The following is a 24,950-nucleotide window of genomic DNA, read 5'->3' as shown; positions in this document are numbered from 1 at the left end:
CCAATGGGGGGAAAATTCTTCCCCTGGGATGGGTGGGTTGTCTCATGAGGAAAGGTTAGACAGGTGAGTCTTCTATCTTAGAAGAGTAAGAGGTGACTTAATTGAAACCTTTAAGACCCTGAGGGGTCTTGACAGGGTGGATGTGGAGAGGATGTTTCCTCTTGTGGGAGAATCTAGTACTAGGGGTCACTGTTTAAAAATAAGGGGTCGCCCATTTAAGACAGAGATGAGGAGAAATGTTTTTCTGTCGGGGTTTCTGAGTCTTTGGAACTCTTTTCCTTAAAAGGCGGTGGAAGCAGAGTCTTTGAATGTTTTTAAGGAGGAGGTGGATAGATTCTTGATTAACAAGGGGGTGATATGTTATTGAGGGGGTAGGTGGAAATGTAGAGTTGAGATTACAATAAGATCAGCCATTATCTTATTGAATGTTGCAGCAGGCTTGAGGGGCCAAGTGGTCTACTCCTGCTCCTAATTCATATGTTTTTATCACTGGTGTCCTCAGGGTCTGATCCCAACTGCTCTGTTCTCCACATGTGAGCCTGGCAGGGTTATTCAATAGACAGTAGGGGATGATCTCAGTTAGGAAGTCAATTCTCTGTCGTTAGAGTGAAGACTTATTTTTATTTTGTTGCTACTTATTTCCTTTTTTTAGCTCTGTCCATACTCTCCATGTTCACCTTGGTTCTCCCCTGCATTGCCTACATTGCAACAGTGACTATACTTTATTTTATGTGGTATGTTTTAAGATACACACAAATATGAGATTCATCCATCTCCTCAAATTCGAAACAAGGCAACCAACAATTTCAAACAGTCATGTAATCATTTTAAAAACTGGGTTATGCTCTCTTTCCGTCTTTACTCGATTCAGTTCTGGAAAGATCTCTCATAGCTTGTAAATCAAGAACTGCGATGGCCCCCTTCACTCTCCTCTGAACGCCCCCTCCCCCCACCGAATTAAAACTCCTTTCAATCCTCCTGGACCTGAAAGCAGTAGAGGATGAGGCTCATTACTGACCAATATTGCATGACTCATCCCCTGCCTCAACCCACCTGCTCCTGCAACCCTCATCTACACTTTTGTCACCTCCAAGCGGACTATTGCACTGCTTTCCGCTGCTCTTCCAGCCCCCACAAAACATCAGCTTTTCCAACACTCTGTTGCCTGTATCTTAAATCATGCCAAGTCTCATTTACCCATCAATTTGCAGGTCACACAAAAATTGGCCATATGGTTGACAATGAAGAGGATAGCTGTTGACTCCAAAATGATATCAATGGTTTGGTTGAATGGGTGGAAATGTGGCAAATGGAATTCCATCCGGAAAAGTGTGAGGTGGTACATTTGGGGAGGGCAAACAAAGCAAGGAATACTCGATAAATGGGAAGTTATTGAGAGGGGTAGAGGAAGTGAGAGACCTTGGAGTGCATGTCCACAGGCCCCTGAAGGTGGCAGGACAGGTGGATGAGGTGGTAAAGAAAACATATGGAATGTTTTCCTTTATTAGACGAAGTATTGAATACAAAAGCAGGGATGTAATGCTGGAACTGTATAAAATGCAGATTAGGCTACAGCTGGAATTTTGTGTACAGCTCTGGTCACCACATTACAGGAAGGACAAAATTTCTCTGGAGAGAATGCAGAGGAGATTTACAAGAATGTTGCCAGGGCTGGAAAATTGCAGCTATGCGGAGAGATTGGATAGGCTGGGGTTGTTTTCCTTAGAACAGAGGAGGCTGAGAGGTGCCCTGATTGAGGTGTACAAAATGATGAGGGGCCTAGAAAAGGCAGTTCACCACCACCTTCTCAAGGGCAGCTAGGGATAGGCAATAAATGCTGGCCTAATCAGTGAAGCCCACATCCTGTGAATGAATAAACAAACAGGAAAGACCTGTTTCCCCTAGCTGAGGGGTCAGTTACCAGGAGGCACAGATTTAAGGGGATTGGGAGAAGGATTAGAGGGGACATGAGGAAAAACTTGTTCACACAGAGGGTGGTGGGTGTCTGAAATTCACTGCCTGGTTTGGTGGTTGAGGCTGAAACCCTCGACTCATTTAAAAGGAACCTGGACCTGGACCTGAAGTGCTGGAACCTGCAAAGCTACGGACCAGGAGCTGGAAAGTGGGAACAAAATGAGCAGCTAGTTTCTTTTTAATTTTTCTTTCTTGGCTGGTGCAGACATGATGGGCTGAATGGCCTCTTTCTGTGCTGTAACTTTTCTATGGTTCTAATTCAGTGCCTGTTGACCAACACCAGCTCCTGGTCTGACAACAGCACAATTTATCAAATCCTCACTCTCACTTTCAAATCTCAGCCCCTCGTGATCTCTGTAATCTCCCTCTGTCCTCCATGCCTTTGAGATCTTGCTGCTCCTCAGATTCTGGTCTTGGGAACATTCCTCATTTTATTGGTCCACAAATAATGGCTTTGTTCACATCTGCCATGGCTCAAAACTCTGGAATTCCATCCTTGCCCCTCTCTGCCTCCCGAACTCTTTCACCTCTGTCAAGATGCTCCCCAAATTTGATTTCTTTCATCACAAGTTTGGACATCAGTCCAGATACCTTCTGCTGCGGTTTGGGATCAAACTCCTCAGCTTATTTTTTACTTATCATATTTGTGATTTAACTATTTAATGCTACTGTTAAGGGTCATGAGATATTTTGCAAAGTGAAAGCTGCTAAAACATCCTTCAAAGGCTGTCAGTGCACACAGTCCATTCCAGGTCTGGCTGTCAGTGTACACAGTCCATGCCAGGACTGGCTGTCAGTGCACAAGTCCATTCCAGGTCTGGCTGTCAGTGTACACAGTCCATTCCAGGATTGGCTGTCAGTGTACACAGTCCATTCCAGGATTGGCTGTCAGTGTACACAGTCCATTCCAGGATTGACTGTCAGTGTACACAGTCCATGCCAGGACTGGCTGTCAGTGTACACAGTCCATTCCAGGAATGGCTGTCAGTGTACAGTCTATTCCAGGATTGGCTGTCAGTGTACACAGTCCATTCCAGGACTGGCTGTCAGTGTACACGGTTCATTCCAGGAATGGCTGTCAGTGTACACAGTCCATTCCAGGATTGGCTGTCAGTGTACATAGTCCATTCCAGGATTGGCTGTCAGTGTACATAGTCCATTCCAGGATTGGCTGTCAGTGTACACAGTCCATTCCAAGATTGGCTGTCAGTGTACACAGTCCATTCCAGGATTGGCTGTCAGTGCACACTGTCCATTCCAGGACTGGCTGGCAGTGTACACAGTCCATTCCAGGATTGACTGTCAGTGTACACAGTCCATTCCAGGATTGACTGTCAGTGTACACAGTCCATTCCAGGATTGGCTGTCAGTGTACACAGTCCATTCCAGGACTGGCTGTCAGTGTACACAGTCCATTCCAGGTCTGGCTGTCAGTGTACACACTCCATTCCAGGACTGAGTGTCAGTGTACACAGTCTAATCCAGGACTGACTGTTAGTGAACACAGCCCAATCTAATCTAATCCAGTGTATACAGTCTAATCCAAGACTGGATGTGAATGTACACAGTCTAATCCAGGATTGGGTGTGAGTGTACACAGTCTAATCCAGGACTGGGTGTGAGTGTACACAGTCTAATCCAGGACTGGGTGTGAGTGTACACAGTCTAATCCAGGACTGACTGTCAGTGTACACAGTCTAATCCAGGATTGTCTGTCAGTGTGCACAGTCTAATCCAGGTCTGGCTGTCAGAGTCCACAATCTAATCCTGGACTGGCTGTCAGTGTACACAGTCTAATCCAGGACTCATTGTCAGTGTCCACAATCTAGTCCAGGACTGACTGTCAGTGTACACAGTCTAATTCAGGACTGGCTGTCAGTGTACACAGTCTAATCCAACAGTCTAATCCAGGACTGGGTGTGAGTGTACATAGTCTAATCCAGGACTGACTGTCAGTGTGCACAGTCTAATTCAGGACTGACTGTCAGTGTGCACAGTCTAATCCAGGACTGGCTGTCAGAGTCCACAATCTAATCCTGGACTGGCTGTCAGTGTACACAGTCTAATCCTGGATTCGCTGTCGGTATACACAGTCTAATCCAAGACTGACTGTCAGTGTACACATCTTAATCCAGGACTGGCTGTCAATGTACACAGTCTAATCCAGGACTGACTGTCAGTGTACACAGTTTAATTCAGGACTGCCTGCCAGTGTAGACAGTTTAATCCAGGGCTGAATGTTAGTGTACACAGTCTAATCCAGGATTGAGTGTCAGTGTACACAGTCTAAACCAGGACGGGCTGTAAGTGTAGGCACTCTAAACCAGGACTGAGTGTAAATTGACACAGTCTAATCCAGGAATGAGTGTAAGTGTACACAGCCTAATCCAGGTCTGACTGTCAGTGTACACAGTCTAATATGTGGCTGACTGTCAGCGTACACAGTCTAATCCAGGTCTGACTGTCAGTGAACACAGTCTAACCCAGGACTAGCTATCAGTGTACACAGGTTAATCCAGGACTGGGTGTCAGAGTACACAGTCTAGTCCAGGACTGACTGTCAGTGTACACAGTCTAATACAGGATTGAGTGTCAGTTTACGCAATCTAATCCAGGACTGGCTGTCAGTGTACACAATCTAATCCAGGAAGGCTGTCAGTGTCCACAGTCTAATCCAGGGCTGAGTGTGAGTTTACACAGTCTAAAGCAGGTCTGACTGTCAGTGTCCACAGTCTAATCCAGGACTGACTGTCAGTGTCCACAATCTAACCCAGGGCTGATTGTCAGTGCCCACAGTCTAATCCAGGGCTGACTGTCAGCGTCCACAGTCTTATCCAGGGCTGAGTGTGAGTTTACACAGTCTAAAGCAGGTCTGACTGTCAGTGTCCACAGTCTAATCCAGGACTGACTGTCAGTGTCCACAATCTAACCCAGGTCTGATTGTCAGTGCCCACAGTCTAATCCAGGACTGACTGTCAGTGTACACAATCTAATCCAGGACTGAGTGTGAGTTTGCTCAGTCTAATCCAGGACTGACTGTCAGTTTAAACAGTCTAATCCAAGACTGGTTGTGAGTGTACACAGTCTAATCCAGGACTGAGTGTGAGTTTACACTAGCTAATCCAGGACCGGGTGTTACGGTGCCTTGAAATGTGTGAATGCTGACTTCAGAAGGAGTCTCCCTGTGGGGTTTATTTTCTATTGCAATGCCTGTTAGCTCTCTGGGCGTAGATGGGTTCGTGAGGTTTAGGCTAACTCCCACATGCCTCCAATTATAAATCCAGACCTGAGAATTCAGATGGAGTTTGAGTGCTGGGCTTGTTACCGGGCTGGCCAATAGATAGCAGCCAGTGTGATAAAGCTCTCCTGCAGCCTGAGCTCTGGACCAGTGTGTGTCCTCTGCCCATCGGCTTGCTTTTCTTTGAGCTGCTGGTTTTCTTTATTTGGATAAGTGACTGTTATCCCCAATTAAATCGTCCTCCAGTTTCTCCAAATTCCAGCCCCCTTGGCTCTTTCTTCAGCACTCTTGCGCCTGTACACAAAGGTTTGTCTGTATGTGTGCGTGTGTCTGTGTGTGTGTGTGTGTGTGTCTGTGTCTGTGTGTCTATATTTGTGTGTATATTTGTTTACGTGTGTGTCTGTGTTTGTGTGTTTGTATGTGTGTCTGTGTATATGTGTGTGTCTGTGTTTGTATGTGTATGTGTGTGTCATTGTGTGTGTGTGTGTGTGTATGTGTCTATGTCTGTGTCTGTGTGCATGTGTCTGTTTGTGCATGTGTCTGTGTTTGTATGTGTATGTGTGTGTCATTGTGTGTGTGTCTGTGTGTCTGCATGTATGTGTGTGTCTGTGTGTGTGTGTGTGTCATTGTGTGTGTGTGTCTGTGTGTGTGTGTGTGTGTGTGTGTGTCTGTCTGTGTCTGTGTGTGTGTGTGCCTGCGTGTGTGTGTGTCTGTGTCTGTGTGTGTGTGCCTGCGTGTGTGTGTGTGTGTGTGTGTGTGTGCCTGCGTGTGTGTGTGTGTGTGTGTGTGCCTGCGTGTGTGTGTGTGTCTGTGTCTGTGTGTGTGTGCCTGCGTGTGTGTGTGTGCCTGCGTGTGTGTGTGTGTGTGTGCCTGTGTGTGTGTGTATGTGTGCCTGCGTGAGTGTGTGTGTGTGCTGCCTTGTAGCTTTGTTAACTCTGATAATCACTGTGTGTTCCTAATCTACCTGACAGAGCCTTTGTGTCGTCCAGCCAGCTGCCACTGAGTCGCAGACACGAGCAGGCGAAGAGACTGCTAGAGAGAGCTCGGATGAAGGCCCGAGCCAGCCCTCTCAAAGCCGACCACAGCATTCTGCCCATAGAGAGGAACCCTCTGTAAGTGTCACTCTTAGCTGTCTTCAATCTCAACGAACCTGCAAGACAGGAACAGACGCGAAATTTAGCAGGGCCCCAGTAAGATCACTAACATCAGTCGATCTATAGTTAACTACAAGCTTAAACTGAACAATCTCTATTCACTTGGGAACAGGAGGAGGCCATCTCACCCTGCTGAGCCTCCCTCGATGGGAGCAGAGTTGAGAGAGCCACATGTAAGCCCCACTCCTTCTTCACCCCCACCACCATCTCCACACTGTGAGGGTGGGCTCTACAATTAATCCCAGTGCTAAAAGCTAGCTCCCACATTACAGTAATACCTTAGGGGGTTTGATTGTGGTGCATTATGGTGATTTTTTTAAATTCTTTCATGGGAAGTGGGTGTCACTGACAAGGCCAATGTTTGTTGCCCTTGAGCTGCATGCTTGCTAGGCCATTGCAGAGGACAGTTAAAAGTCAGCCACATTGCTGTGGGTTTGCAGTCATATGTAGGGTTAATCAAGTAAGGATGGCAGATTTCCTTCACTAAAGGGCATTAGTGAGGCAGATGGGTTTTCCCCTCATGATCAATGATAGTTTTTTGGCTTCAAATTCCAGATTTTTATTAACTGAATTTAAATTCCACCAACTGCTATGATGGGATTTGAACCTGTGTCCCCAGGCAGCCTAGGCCTTTGGATTATTAGTTCAGTGACATTACCCCTATGCCACCATCTCCCTCATGTGAACAAAACGTTTCTGGTTAGGCAGCGAGAATCAGAGATGTAAGCAGCTAGCTCTGTACAGGGAAATGTGTTCCTAGGATGGGCAGAAAAACAGAGAAGGATGTTAATGTTTGCATGGATGGATTTGGAAATGGGATAGTTGAAATGAGAATGGGCGCATTCCTGTCAGGATCAGAGCTGCTGTTTTAACCTAATCACCTTCATATTTCTGTTCAGGTTGTCAGTGTCGTTCCCTGACACTGTGAAAAACTAAATGAAAATGGTGACACTGGCAAAAAGAAGGTCTTACTTTCAAACTCATTCTTCTCTGAAATAGCGCCTTGGGATCTTGATGTCCTCCTGGGAGGGCAGATGGGGCCTCGGTTTAATGTTTCATTCAGGAGACGACACCTCTGACAATGTAGCACTCTCTCAGTGCTGCACTGACAACTTAAGGCTGACTTCTGTGCGCGAGTCTCTGGAGTGAGTACATGATGTCATGACCTTCGAACTCAGAGGATACCATGGTACCACGGAGACATGTCTGTCATGGACAACAATATTCTTTCCATTTTCTTTCTCATTAGAGAAATGTTGAGTCTCAGTTGCTCCCATGACTGCCCAAGAGAGTGTAGGGGTGTCCATGAGAAGCAATGTATTGCCACTTTGTGGCACTATGCATTGATAAATACCCACATTATGCCACTGAGCTGCCTTGCTATTCCACTGAGTCGGACTCTTGGTTCAGTAAAGGCCCAGCCTGGTAAAATAACCACTTATTTCTGCTCACTTGGCAGGGAAGCCAGTACAGACGGCACCTCTTCACCAAAGAGAGGCCCATTCTCCAGAGATGGACCCTCTTCAAACGCCCGTAACAGCGGCTACCTCAGCGACTCCTCCAGTGGCGAGTCGCACTGCGGGCTGCGGAAGAAGCGGAGCCAGTCCCCGAGCCGCGTGAGGTTCGAGGACGAGTCCACGCAGGAGGCCGAAGTCCGCTACCAGCTGCGGAGGAAGTGTGGCACCGAGTACTCGGCCCACCGTGGTCCGAAGGGGTTGATGCCAAGGCCCGGCCTTCCGGCCTATGGGCTGCCCGGGAAGGAGGGCTTGCCGAAGGCTAGCTCAGGAGATGGCAGCAAAACTTACTGTAAAAATGCGCAGGGCCGGGGGGCCTGGAGAAGCGGTGGCAATCCGATAACCAATGGAGAAAAACCCACCGACAAGACAAACATTTCTCATATCAACACAGCAATCTGCATCGATGGAAAGTGCAGTTCCTGTGGGTCTCACATCATTTCGGATTCCAAAGCTGGTAGCTTTGCACCTCCTTCTTATACATTTCCAGATATTAGGACTGTCCCCCAAGGAAAGGAACTCTATCTGCACAAATGGCACGAACTTCCCCTGGATACTGCAACAGGGGTAAAGACCAACTTGGCTGTGGAGGCTGAAGATGTTGGGTCGCTGTCCACCAGTGCTGTGCCCTGCTGGGTTCTTCCATCAGAGCACAGGATCAGAATTGAGCCCATCAGGGAAACGTACATTGGAGATGTGACTTCCATTGATGACATCTCTGTGGTTGATGGGGAGGAGGTGGCTGTTTCTTGCCAAGACAATGCTGCTGAGGTGAACGATAGGGAAGGCACCACGGTCTCGGCCTACTGCTATGCCATTGTATCGGGCAGCAACATGAGGACTACAGATGGTTTGAAGCTGAATGCCAAAGACATAGATTGGCCAAGGAGAGGCACTGGGGAGAACAGTGTCACCTTTGAACCTGCAAGTGCTACAGCCGACTGCAATTCAAAGTCTAGGAGGAAAACCTTGCATGGAAGGGGAGACTGCACCCAGCAAGTTCAGTGCCAAAGTAAGGAGCCTGTCAACAGCAGTCAGGAGCTAAGGATCTCTGCTGATCCCAAACCAGTGATCAGTGTTTGTATGTCAAAGGACAGTCATGTAGCAAGCCTAAGCTCAGAGCAGGATACAGAGACCTCTCCTGAACTGCTGCAGCCTACTCCGCAGTCCCCATCTCCAAAGTCAGACCAAAGCTCCAAGCAGAGTAGGGCACGAGTAACCGTACACGGCTCACCTGTCCCTCGGAAAAGGGGCACAAGGTCGCTCGGAAGTGGTCAGGTCAAGAAGATTCCGCCCCCTCTCCATTCCCAAAACAGATCCAGGGTGCTCAACTCACACCCAACCGACCCAACGCTTCCCCCACAGTTTACGAATAAGACTTCCTGTCAACATCCTCTTCTCAAAAGGCCACTGATCAGCAGAGCTAACCTGACAATCCCATCCACTTCCCAGCAGAGCGGCATGCCCCTAATCCTGAAGAGCCAGCCTGCAACGCACCTTACTACCTACTCATCTCCTCAGTATAGGCTCGTTCATTTAGATCTGCCTGGTAATGATGGAAGCCTGCCTGATTCCCAAGCTGTTCTGGAAACTTCTTCTCTCCAACCTCAGCAACCAATGCCAAATGACCACATTCTTGCTTTGCACACTTCAGACCCTTCAGCTCACTGTCTGTCCAATTCTGCCATTCGGCTGCCAAGGGACACAGTGACCGTTGGCTGCAGCAGTCAAAGTTTAGGGAACTACAGGTCAGAGGTCGGGATGAGAAGTTCGCAGGTAGCCAATCAATTCACTGATGCAAGTGGAGGGCTGTTGCGCCCTGAACACCATGACCCTGTCGAGCCCACCAAGAACAGAAACTGTCTTACCAGTGCCAGTGCTGAACAGAGTGCTGAAACAAATAACAAAACAGGTAAGTGGACACTCCATACGGTATCTGCTGAAAGGGCAGAGCAATGGTAGAATGAAGCTCATGGCCTAGAAATTCAATGGGATACGACCTGATTTTTGGGTGTTGTTTGACGTCCTCCATCTCCAAGATGGTGGGTAGGAATTGGCTTTCACACCATATTGGTGTATACACCAGTGTCTATTCCCAGTGCCCAAAACAGACGGTAGGATCTACGAATATGTAAATAATGGGCCTAGCCCCTGTTTGGGGCCCTGTCTGCAACATTGAGTCGCCATGATGCAAACTATGGTCAAAAAACTAAGGCGACAACCTTGGCCTTCATGCTCCCTTCCATCCAAATGCCTTCCTGAATCTGCAGGGCTATGGTCCGGGTGCAGGAAGGTGGGATTAGAAAGGGCACCTGGGTGTCCTCGGGCTGGCATGGACAAGATTGGCCGAATGGCCTTCTTCTGTGCTGTAATTTTTCTATGGTTCTATGGTTCAAACAGAACAACACCAGCTCCTCCAGTTCCCCAACGTAATTGTAGACCCTCATCCTTTGTGCCATTCTGGTAAATCTCCCCTTCATCTCCAAGGCCTTCCTGCGGTGCCCAGAATCACTCTACTGTTTTCTGAAGGTTTCTCATTAGCCTCCTTGCTTTTAATAGAGCCATGGGCAGAATTTTATGGCAGCATCGCAGTAAGGATGTCACTGGATTTGACGGTATCATAAAATCCTCTGCTGTAAACTTCCGACCCAGAGATTCGATACACAGTTTTTAATTGGCTGCTCCCCTTGTCATGACAAATTCAAATGTATGTGTAGATACAGCCATAACTCTTGGTATTCCCATAAAATTCAAAAGAGTGTTCCTCAGAGTCAGTGCTGGATTACAATGTACCCAGAGTCAGTGTTGGATTCCAGTGTACCCAGAGTCAGTGCTGGATTCCAGTGTACCCAGAGTCAATGTTGGATTGCAGTGTACCCAGAGTCAATGTTGGATTCCAGTGTACCCAGAGTCAATGTTGGATTGCAGTGTACCCAGAGTCAATGTTGGATTCCAGTGTACCCAGAGTCAGTGCTGGATACCAGTGTACCCAGAGTCAGTGTTGGATTTCAGTGTACCCAGAGTCAGTGCTGGATTACAGTGTACCCAGAGTCAGTGTTGGATTCCAGTGTACCCAGAGTCAGTGCTGGATACCAGTGTACCCAGAGTCAGTGTTGGATTTCAGTATACCTAGAGTCAGTGCTGGATACCAGTGTACCCAGAGTCAGTGCTGGATACCAGTGTACTCAGAGTCAGTGTTGGATTTCAGTGTACCCAGAGTCAGTGCTGGATACCAGTGTACCCAGAGTCAGTGTTGGATTCCAGTGTACCCAGAGTCAGTGCTGGATACCAGTGTACCCAGAGTCAGTGCTGGATTTCAGTGTACCCAGAGTCAGTGCTGGATTACAGTGTACCCAGAGTCAGTGTTGGATTCCAGTGTACCCAGAGTCAGTGTTGGATTCCAGTGTACCCAGAGTCAGTGTTGGATTGCAGAGTACCCACAGTCAGTGTTGGATTGCAGAGTACCCAGAGTCAGTGTTGGATTGCAGCGTACCCAGAGTCAGTTCTGGATTACAGTATACCCAGAATCAGTGCTGGATTGCAGTATACCCAGAGTCAGTGTTGGATTGCAGCGTACCCAAAGTCAGTGTTTGATTGCAATGTACCCAGATTCAGTGTTGGATTACCGTGTGCCCAAAGTCAGTGTTGTATTATAGTATACCCTGAGTCAGTGTTGGACTGCAGTGTGCCCAGAGTCAATGTTGGATTGCAGTGTACCCAGAGTCAGTGTTGGATTACAGTGTACCCATTGTCAGGCTTGGATTACATTGTACCCAGAGTCAGTGTTGGATTACAGTGTACCCATTGTCAGGCTTGGATTACATTGTACCCAGAGTCAGTGTTGGATTACAGTGTACCCAGATTCAGTGTTGGATTGCAGTGTCCCCATAGTAATTGTTGGATTACAGTGTACCCAGAGTCAGTGTTGGATTACAGTGTATCCAGAGTCAGTGTTGGATTGCATTGTACCCAGTGTCCGTGTTGGATTGCAGTGCACCCAGAGTCAGTGTTGGATTACAGTGTACCCAGAGCCAGTGTTGGATTACAGTGTACCCAGAGTCAGTGTCGATTACAATGTACCCAGAGTCAGTGTTGGATTGCAGTGTACCCAGATTCAGTGTTGGATTTCAGTGTACCCAGATGTAGTGTTGGATTATAGTGTACCCAGAGTCAGTGCTGGATTACTGTGTACCCAGAGTCAGTGTTGGATTGCAGTGTACTCAGAGTCAGTGTTTGATTACAGTGTACCCAGATGTATTGTTGGATTATAGTGTACCCAGAATCAGTGTTGGAATGCAGTGTACCCAGAGTCAGTGTTGGATTCCAATGTACCCAGAGTCAGTGTTGGATTGCAGTGTACACAGTGTCAGTGTTGGATTACAGTGTCCTCAGAGTAATTGTTGGATTACACTGTACCCAGAGTCAGTGTTGGATTACAGTGTACCCAGAGTCAGTGTTGGATTGCAGTGTACCCAGAGTCAGTGTTTGATTACAGTGTACCCAGATGTATTGTTGGATTATAGTGTACCCAGAATCAGTGTTGGATTGCAGTGTACCCAGAGTCAGTGTTGGATTCCAGTGTACCCAGAGTCAGTGTTGGATTGCAGTGCACACAGTGTCAGTGTTGGATTACAGTGTCCTCAGAGTAATTGTTGGATTACACTGTACCCAGAGTCAGTGTTGGATTACAGTGTACCCAGAGTCAGTGTTGGATTGCAGTGTACCCAGATTCAGTGTTGGATCACAGTGTACCCTGATTCAGTGTTGGATTACAGTGTGCCCAATGTCAGTGTTGGATTACAATGCATCCAGAGTCAATGTTGGATTGCAGTATACCCAGAGTCAACGTTGGATTACAGTGCACCCAGAGTCGGTGTTGGATTACAATGTACCCAGAGTCAGCATTGGATGGCAGTGTCCCCATAGTAGTTGTTGGATTACAGTGTACCCAGAGTCAGTGTTAAATTGCATTGTACCCAATGTCCGTGTTGGATTGCAGTGCACCCAGAGTCAGTGTTGGATACCAGTGTACCCAGAGTCAGTGCTGGATACCAGTGTACCCAGAGTCAGTGTTGGATTACAGTGTACCCAGAGTCAGTGCTGGATTACAGTGTACCAAGAGCCAGTGTTGGATTACAGTGTCCCCAGAGTCAGTGTTGGATTGCAGAGTACACACAGTCACTGTTGAATTGCAGAGTACCCAGAGTCGGTGTTGGATTGCAGTGCACCCAGAGTCAGTGTTGGATTGCAGTGCACCCAGAGTCAGTTCTGGATTACAGTATACCCAGAATCAGTGCTGGATTGCAGTATACCCAGAGTCAGTGTTGGATTACAATGTACCCAGATTTAGTGTTGGATTACAGTTTACCCAGAGTCAGTGATGGATTTCAGTGTACCAAGAGTCAGTGTTGGATTACAGTGTCCCCAGAGTCAGTGTTGGATTGCAGAGTACCAAGAGTCAGTGTTGGATTACAGTGTCCCCAGAGTCAGTGTTGGATTGCAGAGTACCAAGAGTCAGTGTTGGATTGCAGCATACCCAAAGTCAGTGTTTGATTGCAATGTACCCAGATTCAGTGTTGGATTACCGTGTGCCCAAAGTCAGTGTTGTATTATAGTATACCCAGAGTCAGTGTTGGACTGCAGTGTGCCCAGTGTCAGTGTTGGATTACAGTGTACCCATTGTCAGGCTTGGATTACATTGTACCCAGAGTCAGTGTTGGATTACAGCGTACCCAGAGTCAGTGCTGGATTACAGTGTACCCATTGTCAGGCTTGGACTACATTGTACCCAGAGTCAGTGTTGGATTACAGTGTACCCATTGTCAGGCTTGGATTACATTGTACCCAGAGTCAGTGTTGGATTGCAGTGTACCCAGATTCAGTGTTGGATTTCAGTATACCCAGAGTCAACGTTGGATTTCAGTGTACCCAGAGTCAATGTTGGATTGCAGTGTACCCAGAGTCAATGTTGGATTCCAGTGTACCCAGAGTCAATGTTGGATTGCAGTGTACCCAGAGTCAATGTTGGATTCCAGTGTACCCAGAGTCAGTGCTGGATACCAGTGTACCCAGAGTCAGTGTTGGATTTCAGTGTACCCAGAGTCAGTGCTGGATTACAGTGTACCCAGAGTCAGTGTTGGATTCCAGTGTACCCAGAGTCAGTGCTGGATACCAGTGTACCCAGAGTCAGTGTTGGATTTCAGTATACCTAGAGTCAGTGCTGGATACCAGTGTACCCAGAGTCAGTGCTGGATACCAGTGTACTCAGAGTCAGTGTTGGATTTCAGTGTACCCAGAGTCAGTATTGGATACCAGTGTACCCAGAGTCAGTGTTGGATTCCAGTGTACCCAGAGTCAGTGCTGGATACCAGTGTACCCAGAGTCAGTGCTGGATTCCAGTGTACCCAGAGTCAGTGCTGGATACCAGTGTACCCAGAGTCAGTGCTGGATTTCAGTGTACCCAGAGTCAGTGCTGGATTACAGTGTACCCAGAGTCAAGGTTGGATTCCAGTGTACCCAGAGTCAGTGTTGGATTCCAGTGTACCCAGAGTCAATGCTGGATTACAGTGTACCAAGAGCCAGTGTTGGATTACAGTGTCCCCAGAGTCAGTGTTGGATTGCAGAGTACCCACAGTCAGTGTTGGATTGCAGAGTACCCAGAGTCAGTGTTGGATTGCAGCGTACCCAGAGTCAGTTCTGGATTACAGTATACCCAGAATCAGTGCTGGATTGCAGTATACCCAGAGTCAGTGTTGGATTGCAGCGTACCCAAAGTCAGTGTTTGATTGCAATGTACCCAGATTCAGTGTTGGATTACCGTGTGCCCAAAGTCAGTGTTGTATTATAGTATACCCTGAGTCAGTGTTGGACTGCAGTGTGCCCAGAGTCAATGTTGGATTGCAGTGTACCCAGAGTCAGTGTTGGATTACAGTGTACCCATTGTCAGGCTTGGATTACATTGTACCCAGAGTCAGTGTTGGATTACAGTGTACCCATTGTCAGGCTTGGATTACATTGTACCCAGAGTCAGTGTTGGATTACAGTGTACCCAGATTCAGTGTTGGATTGCAGTGTCCCCATAGTAATTGTTGGATTACAGTGTACCCAGAGTCAGTGTTGGATTACAGTGTACCCATTGTCAGGCTTGGATTACATTGTAAACAGAGTCAGTGTTGGATTACAGTGTACCCAGATTCAGTGTTGGATTGCAGTGTCCCCATAGTAATTGTTGGATTACAGTGTACCCAGAGTCAGTGTTGGATTACAGTGTATCCAGAGTCAGTGTTGGATTGCATTGTACCCAGTGTCCGTGTTGGATTGCAGTGCACCCAGAGTCAGTGTTGGATTACAGTGTACCCAGAGCCAGTGTTGGATTACAGTGTACCCAGAGTCAGTGTCGATTACAATGTACCCAGAGTCAGTGTTGGATTGCAGTGTACCCAGATTCAGTGTTGGATTTCAGTGTACCCAGATGTAGTGTTGGATTATAGTGTACCCAGAGTCAGTGCTGGATTACTGTGTACCCAGAGTCAGTGTTGGATTGCAGTGTACTCAGAGTCAGTGTTTGATTACAGTGTACCCAGATGTATTGTTGGATTATAGTGTACCCAGAATCAGTGTTGGAATGCAGTGTACCCAGAGTCAGTGTTGGATTCCAATGTACCCAGAGTCAGTGTTGGATTGCAGTGTACACAGTGTCAGTGTTGGATTACAGTGTCCTCAGAGTAATTGTTGGATTACACTGTACCCAGAGTCAGTGTTGGATTACAGTGTACCCAGAGTCAGTGTTGGATTGCAGTGTACCCAGAGTCAGTGTTTGATTACAGTGTACCCAGATGTATTGTTGGATTATAGTGTACCCAGAATCAGTGTTGGATTGCAGTGTACCCAGAGTCAGTGTTGGATTCCAGTGTACCCAGAGTCAGTGTTGGATTGCAGTGCACACAGTGTCAGTGTTGGATTACAGTGTCCTCAGAGTAATTGTTGGATTACACTGTACCCAGAGTCAGTGTTGGATTACAGTGTACCCAGAGTCAGTGTTGGATTGCAGTGTACCCAGATTCAGTGTTGGATCACAGTGTACCCTGATTCAGTGTTGGATTACAGTGTGCCCAATGTCAGTGTTGGATTACAATGCATCCAGAGTCAATGTTGGATTGCAGTATACCCAGAGTCAACGTTGGATTACAGTGCACCCAGAGTCGGTGTTGGATTACAATGTACCCAGAGTCAGCATTGGATGGCAGTGTCCCCATAGTAGTTGTTGGATTACAGTGTACCCAGAGTCAGTGTTAAATTGCATTGTACCCAATGTCCGTGTTGGATTGCAGTGCACCCAGAGTCAGTGTTGGATACCAGTGTACCCAGAGTCAGTGCTGGATACCAGTGTACCCAGAGTCAGTGTTGGATTACAGTGTACCCAGAGTCAGTGCTGGATTACAGTGTACCAAGAGCCAGTGTTGGATTACAGTGTCCCCAGAGTCAGTGTTGGATTGCAGAGTACCCACAGTCAGTGTTGAATTGCAGAGTACCCAGAGTCGGTGTTGGATTGCAGTGCACCCAGAGTCAGTGTTGGATTGCAGTGCACCCAGAGTCAGTTCTGGATTACAGTATACCCAGAATCAGTGCTGGATTGCAGTATACCCAGAGTCAGTGTTGGATTACAATGTACCCAGATTTAGTGTTGGATTACAGTTTACCCAGAGTCAGTGATGGATTTCAGTGTACCAAGAGTCAGTGTTGGATTACAGTGTCCCCAGAGTCAGTGTTGGATTGCAGAGTACCAAGAGTCAGTGTTGGATTACAGTGTCCCCAGAGTCAGTGTTGGATTGCAGAGTACCAAGAGTCAGTGTTGGATTGCAGCATACCCAAAGTCAGTGTTTGATTGCAATGTACCCAGATTCAGTGTTGGATTACCGTGTGCCCAAAGTCAGTGTTGTATTATAGTATACCCAGAGTCAGTGTTGGACTGCAGTGTGCCCAGTGTCAGTGTTGGATTACAGTGTACCCATTGTCAGGCTTGGATTACATTGTACCCAGAGTCAGTGTTGGATTACAGCGTACCCAGAGTCAGTGCTGGATTACAGTGTACCCAGAGTCAATGATGGATTGCAGTGTACCCAGAGTCAGTGTTGGATTACAGTGTACCCATTGTCAGGCTTGGACTACATTGTACCCAGAGTCAGTGTTGGATTACAGTGTACCCATTGTCAGGCTTGGATTACATTGTACCCAGAGTCAGTGTTGGATTGCAGTGTACCCAGATTCAGTGTTGGATTTCAGTATACCCAGAGTCAACGTTGGATTTCAGTGTACCCAGAGTCAATGTTGGATTGCAGTGTACCCAGAGTCAATGTTGGATTCCAGTGTACCCAGAGTCAATGTTGGATTGCAGTGTACCCAGAGTCAATGTTGGATTCCAGTGTACCCAGAGTCAGTGCTGGATACCAGTGTACCCAGAGTCAGTGTTGGATTTCAGTGTACCCAGAGTCAGTGCTGGATTACAGTGTACCCAGAGTCAGTGTTGGATTCCAGTGTACCCAGAGTCAGTGCTGGATACCAGTGTACCCAGAGTCAGTGTTGGATTTCAGTATACCTAGAGTCAGTGCTGGATACCAGTGTACCCAGAGTCAGTGCTGGATACCAGTGTACTCAGAGTCAGTGTTGGATTTCAGTGTACCCAGAGTCAGTATTGGATACCAGTGTACCCAGAGTCAGTGTTGGATTCCAGTGTACCCAGAGTCAGTGCTGGATACCAGTGTACCCAGAGTCAGTGCTGGATTCCAGTGTACCCAGAGTCAGTGCTGGATACCAGTGTACCCAGAGTCAGTGCTGGATTTCAGTGTACCCAGAGTCAGTGCTGGATTACAGTGTACCCAGAGTCAGTGTTGGATTCCAGTGTACCCAGAGTCAGTGTTGGATTCCAGTGTACCCAGAGTCAATGCTGGATTACAGTGTACCAAGAGCCAGTGTTGGATTACAGTGTCCCCAGAGTCAGTGTTGGATTGCAGAGTACCCACAGTCAGTGTTGGATTGCAGAGTACCCAGAGTCAGTGTTGGATTGCAGCGTACCCAGAGTCAGTTCTGGATTACAGTATACCCAGAATCAGTGCTGGATTGCAGTATACCCAGAGTCAGTGTTGGATTGCAGCGTACCCAAAGTCAGTGTTTGATTGCAATGTACCCAGATTCAGTGTTGGATTACCGTGTGCCCAAAGTCAGTGTTGTATTATAGTATACCCTGAGTCAGTGTTGGACTGCAGTGTGCCCAGAGTCAATGTTGGATTGCAGTGTACCCAGAGTCAGTGTTGGATTACAGTGTACCCATTGTCAGGCTTGGATTACATTGTACCCAGAGTCAGTGTTGGATTACAGTGTACCCATTGTCAGGCTTGGATTACATTGTACCCAGAGTCAGTGTTGGATTACAGTGTACCCAGATTCAGTGTTGGATTGCAGTGTCCCCATAGTAATTGTTGGATTACAGTGTACCCAGAGTCAGTGTTGGATTACAGTGTATCCAGAGTCAGTGTTGGATTGCATTGTACCCAGTGTCCGTGTTGGATTGCAGTGCACCCAGAGTCAGTGTTGGATTACAGTGTACCCAGAGCCAGTGTTGAATTACAGTGTACCCAGAGTCAGTGTCGATTACAATGTACCCAGAGTCAGTGTTGGATTGCAGTGTACCCAGATTCAGTGTTGGATTTCAGTGTACCCAGATGTAGTGTTGGATTATAGTGTACCCAGAGTCAGTGCTGGATTACTGTGTACCCAGAGTCAGTGTTGGATTGCAGTGTACTCAGAGTCAGTGTTTGATTACAGTGTACCCAGATGTATTGTTGGATTATAGTGTACCCAGAATCAGTGTTGGAATGCAGTGTACCCAGAGTCAGTGTTGGATTCCAATGTACCCAGAGTCAGTGTTGGATTGCAGTGTACACAGTGTCAGTGTTGGATTACAGTGTCCTCAGAGTAATTGTTGGATTACACTGTACCCAGAGTCAGTGTTGGATTACAGTGTACCCAGAGTCAGTGTTGGATTGCAGTGTACCCAGATTCAGTGTTGGATCACAGTGTACCCTGATTCAGTGTTGGATTACAGTGTGGCCAATGTCAGTGTTGGATTACAATGCATCCAGAGTCAATGTTGGATTGCAGTATACCCAGAGTCAACGTTGGATTACAGTGCACCCAGAGTCGGTGTTGGATTACAGTGTACCCGGAGTCGGTGTTGGATTACAATGTACCCAGAGTCAGCATTGGATGGCAGTGTCCCCATAGTAGTTGTTGGATTACAGTGTACCCAGAGTCAGTGTTGGATTACAATGTACCCAGATTTAGTGTTGGATTACAGTTTACCCAGAGTCAGTGATGGATTTCAGTGTACCAAGAGTCAGTGTTGGATTACAGTGTCCCCAGAGTCAGTGTTGGATTGCAGAGTACCAAGAGTCAGTGTTGGATTACAGTGTCCCCAGAGTCAGTGTTGGATTGCAGAGTACCAAGAGTCAGTGTTGGATTGCAGCATACCCAAAGTCAGTGTTTGATTGCAATGTACCCAGATTCAGTGTTGGATTACCGTGTGCCCAAAGTCAGTGTTGTATTATAGTATACCCTGAGTCAGTGTTGGACTGCAGTGTGCCCAGAGTCAATGTTGGATTGCAGTGTACCCAGAGTCAGTGTTGGATTACAGTGTACCCATTGTCAGGCTTGGACTACATTGTACCCAGAGTCAGTGTTGGATTACAGTGTACCCATTGTCAGGCTTGGATTACATTGTACCCAGAGTCAGTGTTGGATTGCAGTGTACCCAGATTCAGTGTTGGATTTCAGTATACCCAGAGTCAACGTTGGATTGCAGTGTACCCAGAGTCAACGTTGGATTGCAGTGTACCCAGAGTCAATGTTGGATTCCAGTGTACCCAGAGTCAATGTTGGATTGCAGTGTACCCAGAGTCAATGTTGGATTCCAGTGTACCCAGAGTCAGTGCTGGATACCAGTGTACCCAGAGTCAGTGTTGGATTTCAGTGTACCCAGAGTCAGTGCTGGATTACAGTGTACCCAGAGTCAGTGTTGGATTTCAGTGTACCCAGAGTCAGTGCTGGATACCAGTGTACCCAGAGTCAGTGTTGGATACCAGTGTACCCAGAGTCAGTGTTGGATTTCAGTATACCTAGAGTCAGTGCTGGATACCAGTGTACCCAGAGTCAGTGCTGGATACCAGTGTACTCAGAGTCAGTGTTGGATTTCAGTGTACCCAGAGTCAGTGCTGGATACCAGTGTACCCAGAGTCAGTGTTGGATTCCAGTGTACCCAGAGTCAGTGCTGGATACCAGTGTACCCAGAGTCAGTGCTGGATTTCAGTGTACCCAGAGTCAGTGCTGGATTACAGTGTACCCAGAGTCAGTGTTGGATTCCAGTGTACCCAGAGTCAATGCTGGATTACAGTGTACCAAGAGCCTGTGTTGGATTACAGTGTCCCCAGAGTCAGTGTTGGATTGCAGAGTACCCACAGTCAGTGTTGGATTGCAGAGTACCCAGAGTCAGTGTTGGATTGCAGCGTACCCAGAGTCAGTTCTGGATTACAGTATACCCAGAGTCAGTGCTGGATTGCAGTATACCCAGAGTCAGTGTTGGATTGCAGCGTACCCAAAGTCAGTGTTTGATTGCAATGTACCCAGATTCAGTGTTGGATTACCGTGTGCCCAAAGTCAGTGTTGTATTATAGTATACCCTGAGTCAGTGTTGGACTGCAGTTTGCCCAGAGTCAATGATGGATTGCAGTGTACCCAGAGTCAGTGTTGGATTACAGTGTACCCATTGTCAGGCTTGGATTACATTGTACCCAGAGTCAGTGTTGGATTACAGTGTACCCATTGTCAGGCTTGGATTACATTGTAAACAGAGTCAGTGTTGGATTACAGTGTACCCAGATTCAGTGTTGGATTGCAGTGTCCCCATAGTAATTGTTGGATTACAGTGTACCCAGAGTCAGTGTTGGATTACAGTGTATCCAGAGTCAGTGTTGGATTGCATTGTACCCAGTGTCCGTGTTGGATTGCAGTGCACCCAGAGTCAGTGTTGGATTACAGTGTACCCAGAGCCAGTGTTGGATTACAGTGTACCCAGAGTCAGTGTCGATTACAATGTACCCAGAGTCAGTGTTGGATTGCAGTGTACCCAGATTCAGTGTTGGATTTCAGTGTACCCAGATGTAGTGTTGGATTATAGTGTACCCAGAGTCAGTGCTGGATTACTGTGTACCCAGAGTCAGTGTTGGATTGCAGTGTACTCAGAGTCAGTGTTTGATTACAGTGTACCCAGATGTATTGTTGGATTATAGTGTACCCAGAATCAGTGTTGGAATGCAGTGTACCCAGAGTCAGTGTTGGATTCCAATGTACCCAGAGTCAGTGTTGGATTGCAGTGTACACAGTGTCAGTGTTGGATTACAGTGTCCTCAGAGTAATTGTTGGATTACACTGTACCCAGAGTCAGTGTTGGATTACAGTGTACCCAGAGTCAGTGTTGGATTGCAGTGTACCCAGAGTCAGTGTTTGATTACAGTGTACCCAGATGTATTGTTGGATTATAGTGTACCCAGAATCAGTGTTGGATTACACTGTACCCAGAGTCAGTGTTGGATTCCAGTGTACCCAGAGTCAGTGTTGGATTGCAGTGTACCCAGATTCAGTGTTGGATCACAGTGTACCCTGATTCAGTGTTGGATTACAGTGTGCCCAATGTCAGTGTTGGATTACAATGCATCCAGAGTCAATGTTGGATTGCAGTATACCCAGAGTCAACGTTGGATTACAGTGCACCCAGAGTCGGTGTTGGATTACAGTGTACCCGGAGTCGGTGTTGGATTACAATGTACCCAGAGTCAGCATTGGATGGCAGTGTCCCCATAGTAGTTGTTGGATTACAGTGTACCCAGAGTCAGTGTTAAATTGCATTGTACCCAATGTCCGTGTTGGATTGCAGTGCACCCAGAGTCAGTGTTGGATACCAGTGTACCCAGAGTCAGTGCTGGATACCAGTGTACCCAGAGTCAGTGTTGGATTACAGCGTACCCAGAGTCAGTGCTGGATTACAGTGTACCCAGAGTCAGTGCTGGATTACAGTGTACCCAGAGTCAGTGCTGGATTACAGTGTACCCAGAGTCAGTGTTGGATTCCAGTGTACCCAGAGTCAATGCTGGATTACAGTGTACCAAGAGCCAGTGTTGGATTACAATGTCCCCAGAGTCAGTGTTGGATTGCAGAGTACCCACAGTCAGTGTTGAATTGCAGAGTACCCAGAGTCGGTGTTGGATTGCAGTGCACCCAGAGTCAGTGTTGGATTGCAGTGCACCCAGAGTCAGTTCTGGATTACAGTATACCCAGAATCAGTGCTGGATTGCAGTATACCCAGAGTCAGTGTTGGATTACAATGTACCCAGATTTAGTGTTGGATTACAGTTTACCCAGAGTCAGTGATGGATTTCAGTGTACCAAGAGTCAGTGTTGGATTACAGTGTCCCCAGAGTCAGTGTTGGATTGCAGAGTACCAAGAGTCAGTGTTGGATTACAGTGTCCCCAGAGTCAGTGTTGGATTGCAGAGTACCAAGAGTCAGTGTTGGATTGCAGCATACCCAAAGTCAGTGTTTGATTGCAATGTACCCAGATTCAGTGTTGGATTACCGTGTGCCCAAAGTCAGTGTTGTATTATAGTATACCCTGAGTCAGTGTTGGACTGCAGTGTGCCCAGTGTCAGTGTTGGATTACAGTGTACCCATTGTCAGGCTTGGATTACATTGTACCCAGAGTCAGTGTTGGATTGCAGTGTACCCAGATTCAGTGTTGGATTTCAGTATACCCAGAGTCAACGTTGGATTGCAGTGTACCCAGAGTCAGTGTTGGATGGCAGTGTACCCAGAGTCAGTGTTGGATTACAGTGTACCCAGAGTCAGTGTTGGATTGCAGTGTCCTAATAGTAATTGTTGGATTACAGTGTACCCAGAGTCAGTGTTGGATTGCATTGTACCCAGTGTCCGTGTTGGATTGCAGTGCACCCTGAGTCAGTGTTGGATTACAGTGTACCCAGAGCCAGTGTTGGATTACAGTGTACCCAGTGTCAGTGTCGATTACAATGTACCCAGAGTCAGTGTTTGATTACAGTGTACCCAGATGTATTGTTGGATTATAGTGTACCCAGAATCAGTGTTGGATTGCAGTGTACCCAGAGTCAGTGTTGGATTCCAGTGTACCCAGAGTCAGTGTTGGATTACAGTGTACCCAGAGTCAGTGCTGGATTACAGTGTACCCAGAGTCAGTGCTGGATTACAGTGTACCCAGAGTCAGTGTTGGATTCCAGTGTACCCAGAGTCAGTGTTGGATTCCAGTGTACCCAGAGTCAATGCTGGATTACAGTGTACCAAGGGCCAGTGTTGGATTACAGTGTCCCCAGAGTCAGTGTTGGATTGCAGTGTACCCAGAGTCAGTGTTGGATTCCAGTGTACCCAGAGTCAGTGTTAAATTGCATTGTACCCAATGTCCGTGTTGGATTGCAGTGCACCCAGAGTCAGTGTTGGATACCAGTGTACCCAGAGTCAGTGCTGGATACCAGTGTACCCAGAGTCAGTGTTGGATTTCAGTGTACCCAGAGTCAGTGCTGGATTACAGTGTACCAAGAGCCAGTGTTGGATTACAGTGTCCCCAGAGTCAGTGTTGGATTGCAGAGTACACACAGTCAGTGTTGAATTGCAGAGTACCCAGAGTCGGTGTTGGATTGCAGTGCACCCAGAGTCAGTGTTGGATTGCAGTGCACCCAGAGTCAGTTCTGGATTACAGTATACCCAGAATCAGTGCTGGATTGCAGTATACCCAGAGTCAGTGTTGGATTACAATGTACCCAGATTTAGTGTTGGATTACAGTGTACCCAGAGTCAGTGATGGATTTCAGTGTACCAAGAGTCAGTGTTGGATTACAGTGTCCCCAGAGTCAGTGTTGGATTGCAGAGTACCAAGAGTCTGTGTTGGATTACTGTGTCCCCAGAGTCAGTTCTGGATTACAGTATACCCAGAGTCAGTGCTGGATTGCAGTATACCCAGAGTCAGTGTTGGATTGCAGCGTACCCAAAGTCAGTGTTTGATTGCAATGTACCCAGATTCAGTGTTGGATTACCGTGTGCCCAAAGTCAGTGTTGTATTATAGTATACCCTGAGTCAGTGTTGGACTGCAGTGTGCCCAGAGTCAATGATGGATTGCAGTGTACCCAGAGTCAGTGTTGGATTACAGTGTACCCATTGTCAGGCTTGGACTACATTGTACCCAGAGTCAGTGTTGGATTACAGTGTACCCATTGTCAGGCTTGGATTACATTGTACCCAGAGTCAGTGTTGGATTGCAGTGTACCCAGATTCAGTGTTGAATTTCAGTATACCCAGAGTCAACGTTGGATTGCAGTGTACCCAGAGTCAGTGTTGGATGGCAGTGTACCCAGAGTCAGTGTTGGATTACAGTGTACCCAGAGTCAGTGTTGGATTGCAGTGTACCCAGAGTCAGTGTTTGATTACAGTGTACCCAGATGTATTGTTGGATTATAGTGTACCCAGAATCAGTGTTGGATTACACTGTACCCAGAGTCAGTGTTGGATTACAGTGTACCCAGAGTCAGTGTTGGATTGCAGTGTACCCAGATTCAGTGTTGGATCACAGTGTACCCTGATTCAGTGTTGGATTACAGTGTGCCCAATGTCAGTGTTGGATTACAATGCATCCAGAGTCAATGTTGGATTGCAGTATACCCAGAGTCAGTGTTGGATTGCAGTGTACCCAGAGTCAGTGTTTGATTACATTGTACCCAGATGTATTGTTGGATTATAGTGTACCCAGAATCAGTGTTGGATTGCAGTGTACCCAGAGTCAGTGTTGGATTCCAGTGTACCCAGAGTCAGTGTTGGATTGCAGTGTACACAGTGTCATTGTTGGATTACAGTGTCCTCAGAGTAATTGTTGGATTACACTGTACCCAGAGTCAGTGTTGGATTACAGTGTACCCAGAGTCAGTGTTGGATTGCAGTGTACCC

At 47.2% G+C, this 24,950-nt stretch overlaps 1 protein-coding gene across 2 annotated transcripts in view; it reads left to right on the top strand.

The window, feature by feature from the left end:
* Nucleotides 1-24,950, top strand: part of LOC121288881 (uncharacterized protein KIAA1614-like) — a 96,619-nt gene that overhangs the window by 15,313 nt on the left and 56,356 nt on the right. For both annotated transcript variants that reach the window (XM_041207688.1, XM_041207687.1), the window contains exons 5-6: nucleotides 6,184-6,324; nucleotides 7,826-9,792. In XM_041207688.1, the coding sequence (XP_041063622.1) occupies nucleotides 6,184-6,324; nucleotides 7,826-9,792 (2,108 nt within the window). The remainder of the gene's footprint in view (nucleotides 1-6,183; nucleotides 6,325-7,825; nucleotides 9,793-24,950) is intronic.

This window comes from Carcharodon carcharias, chromosome 16 (genome assembly GCF_017639515.1).
Source record: "Carcharodon carcharias isolate sCarCar2 chromosome 16, sCarCar2.pri, whole genome shotgun sequence".
NCBI lineage: Eukaryota > Metazoa > Chordata > Chondrichthyes > Lamniformes > Lamnidae > Carcharodon > Carcharodon carcharias.
Note: the sequence above shows the minus strand (reverse complement) of the source record. Positions and strands in the feature narration are given on the sequence as shown.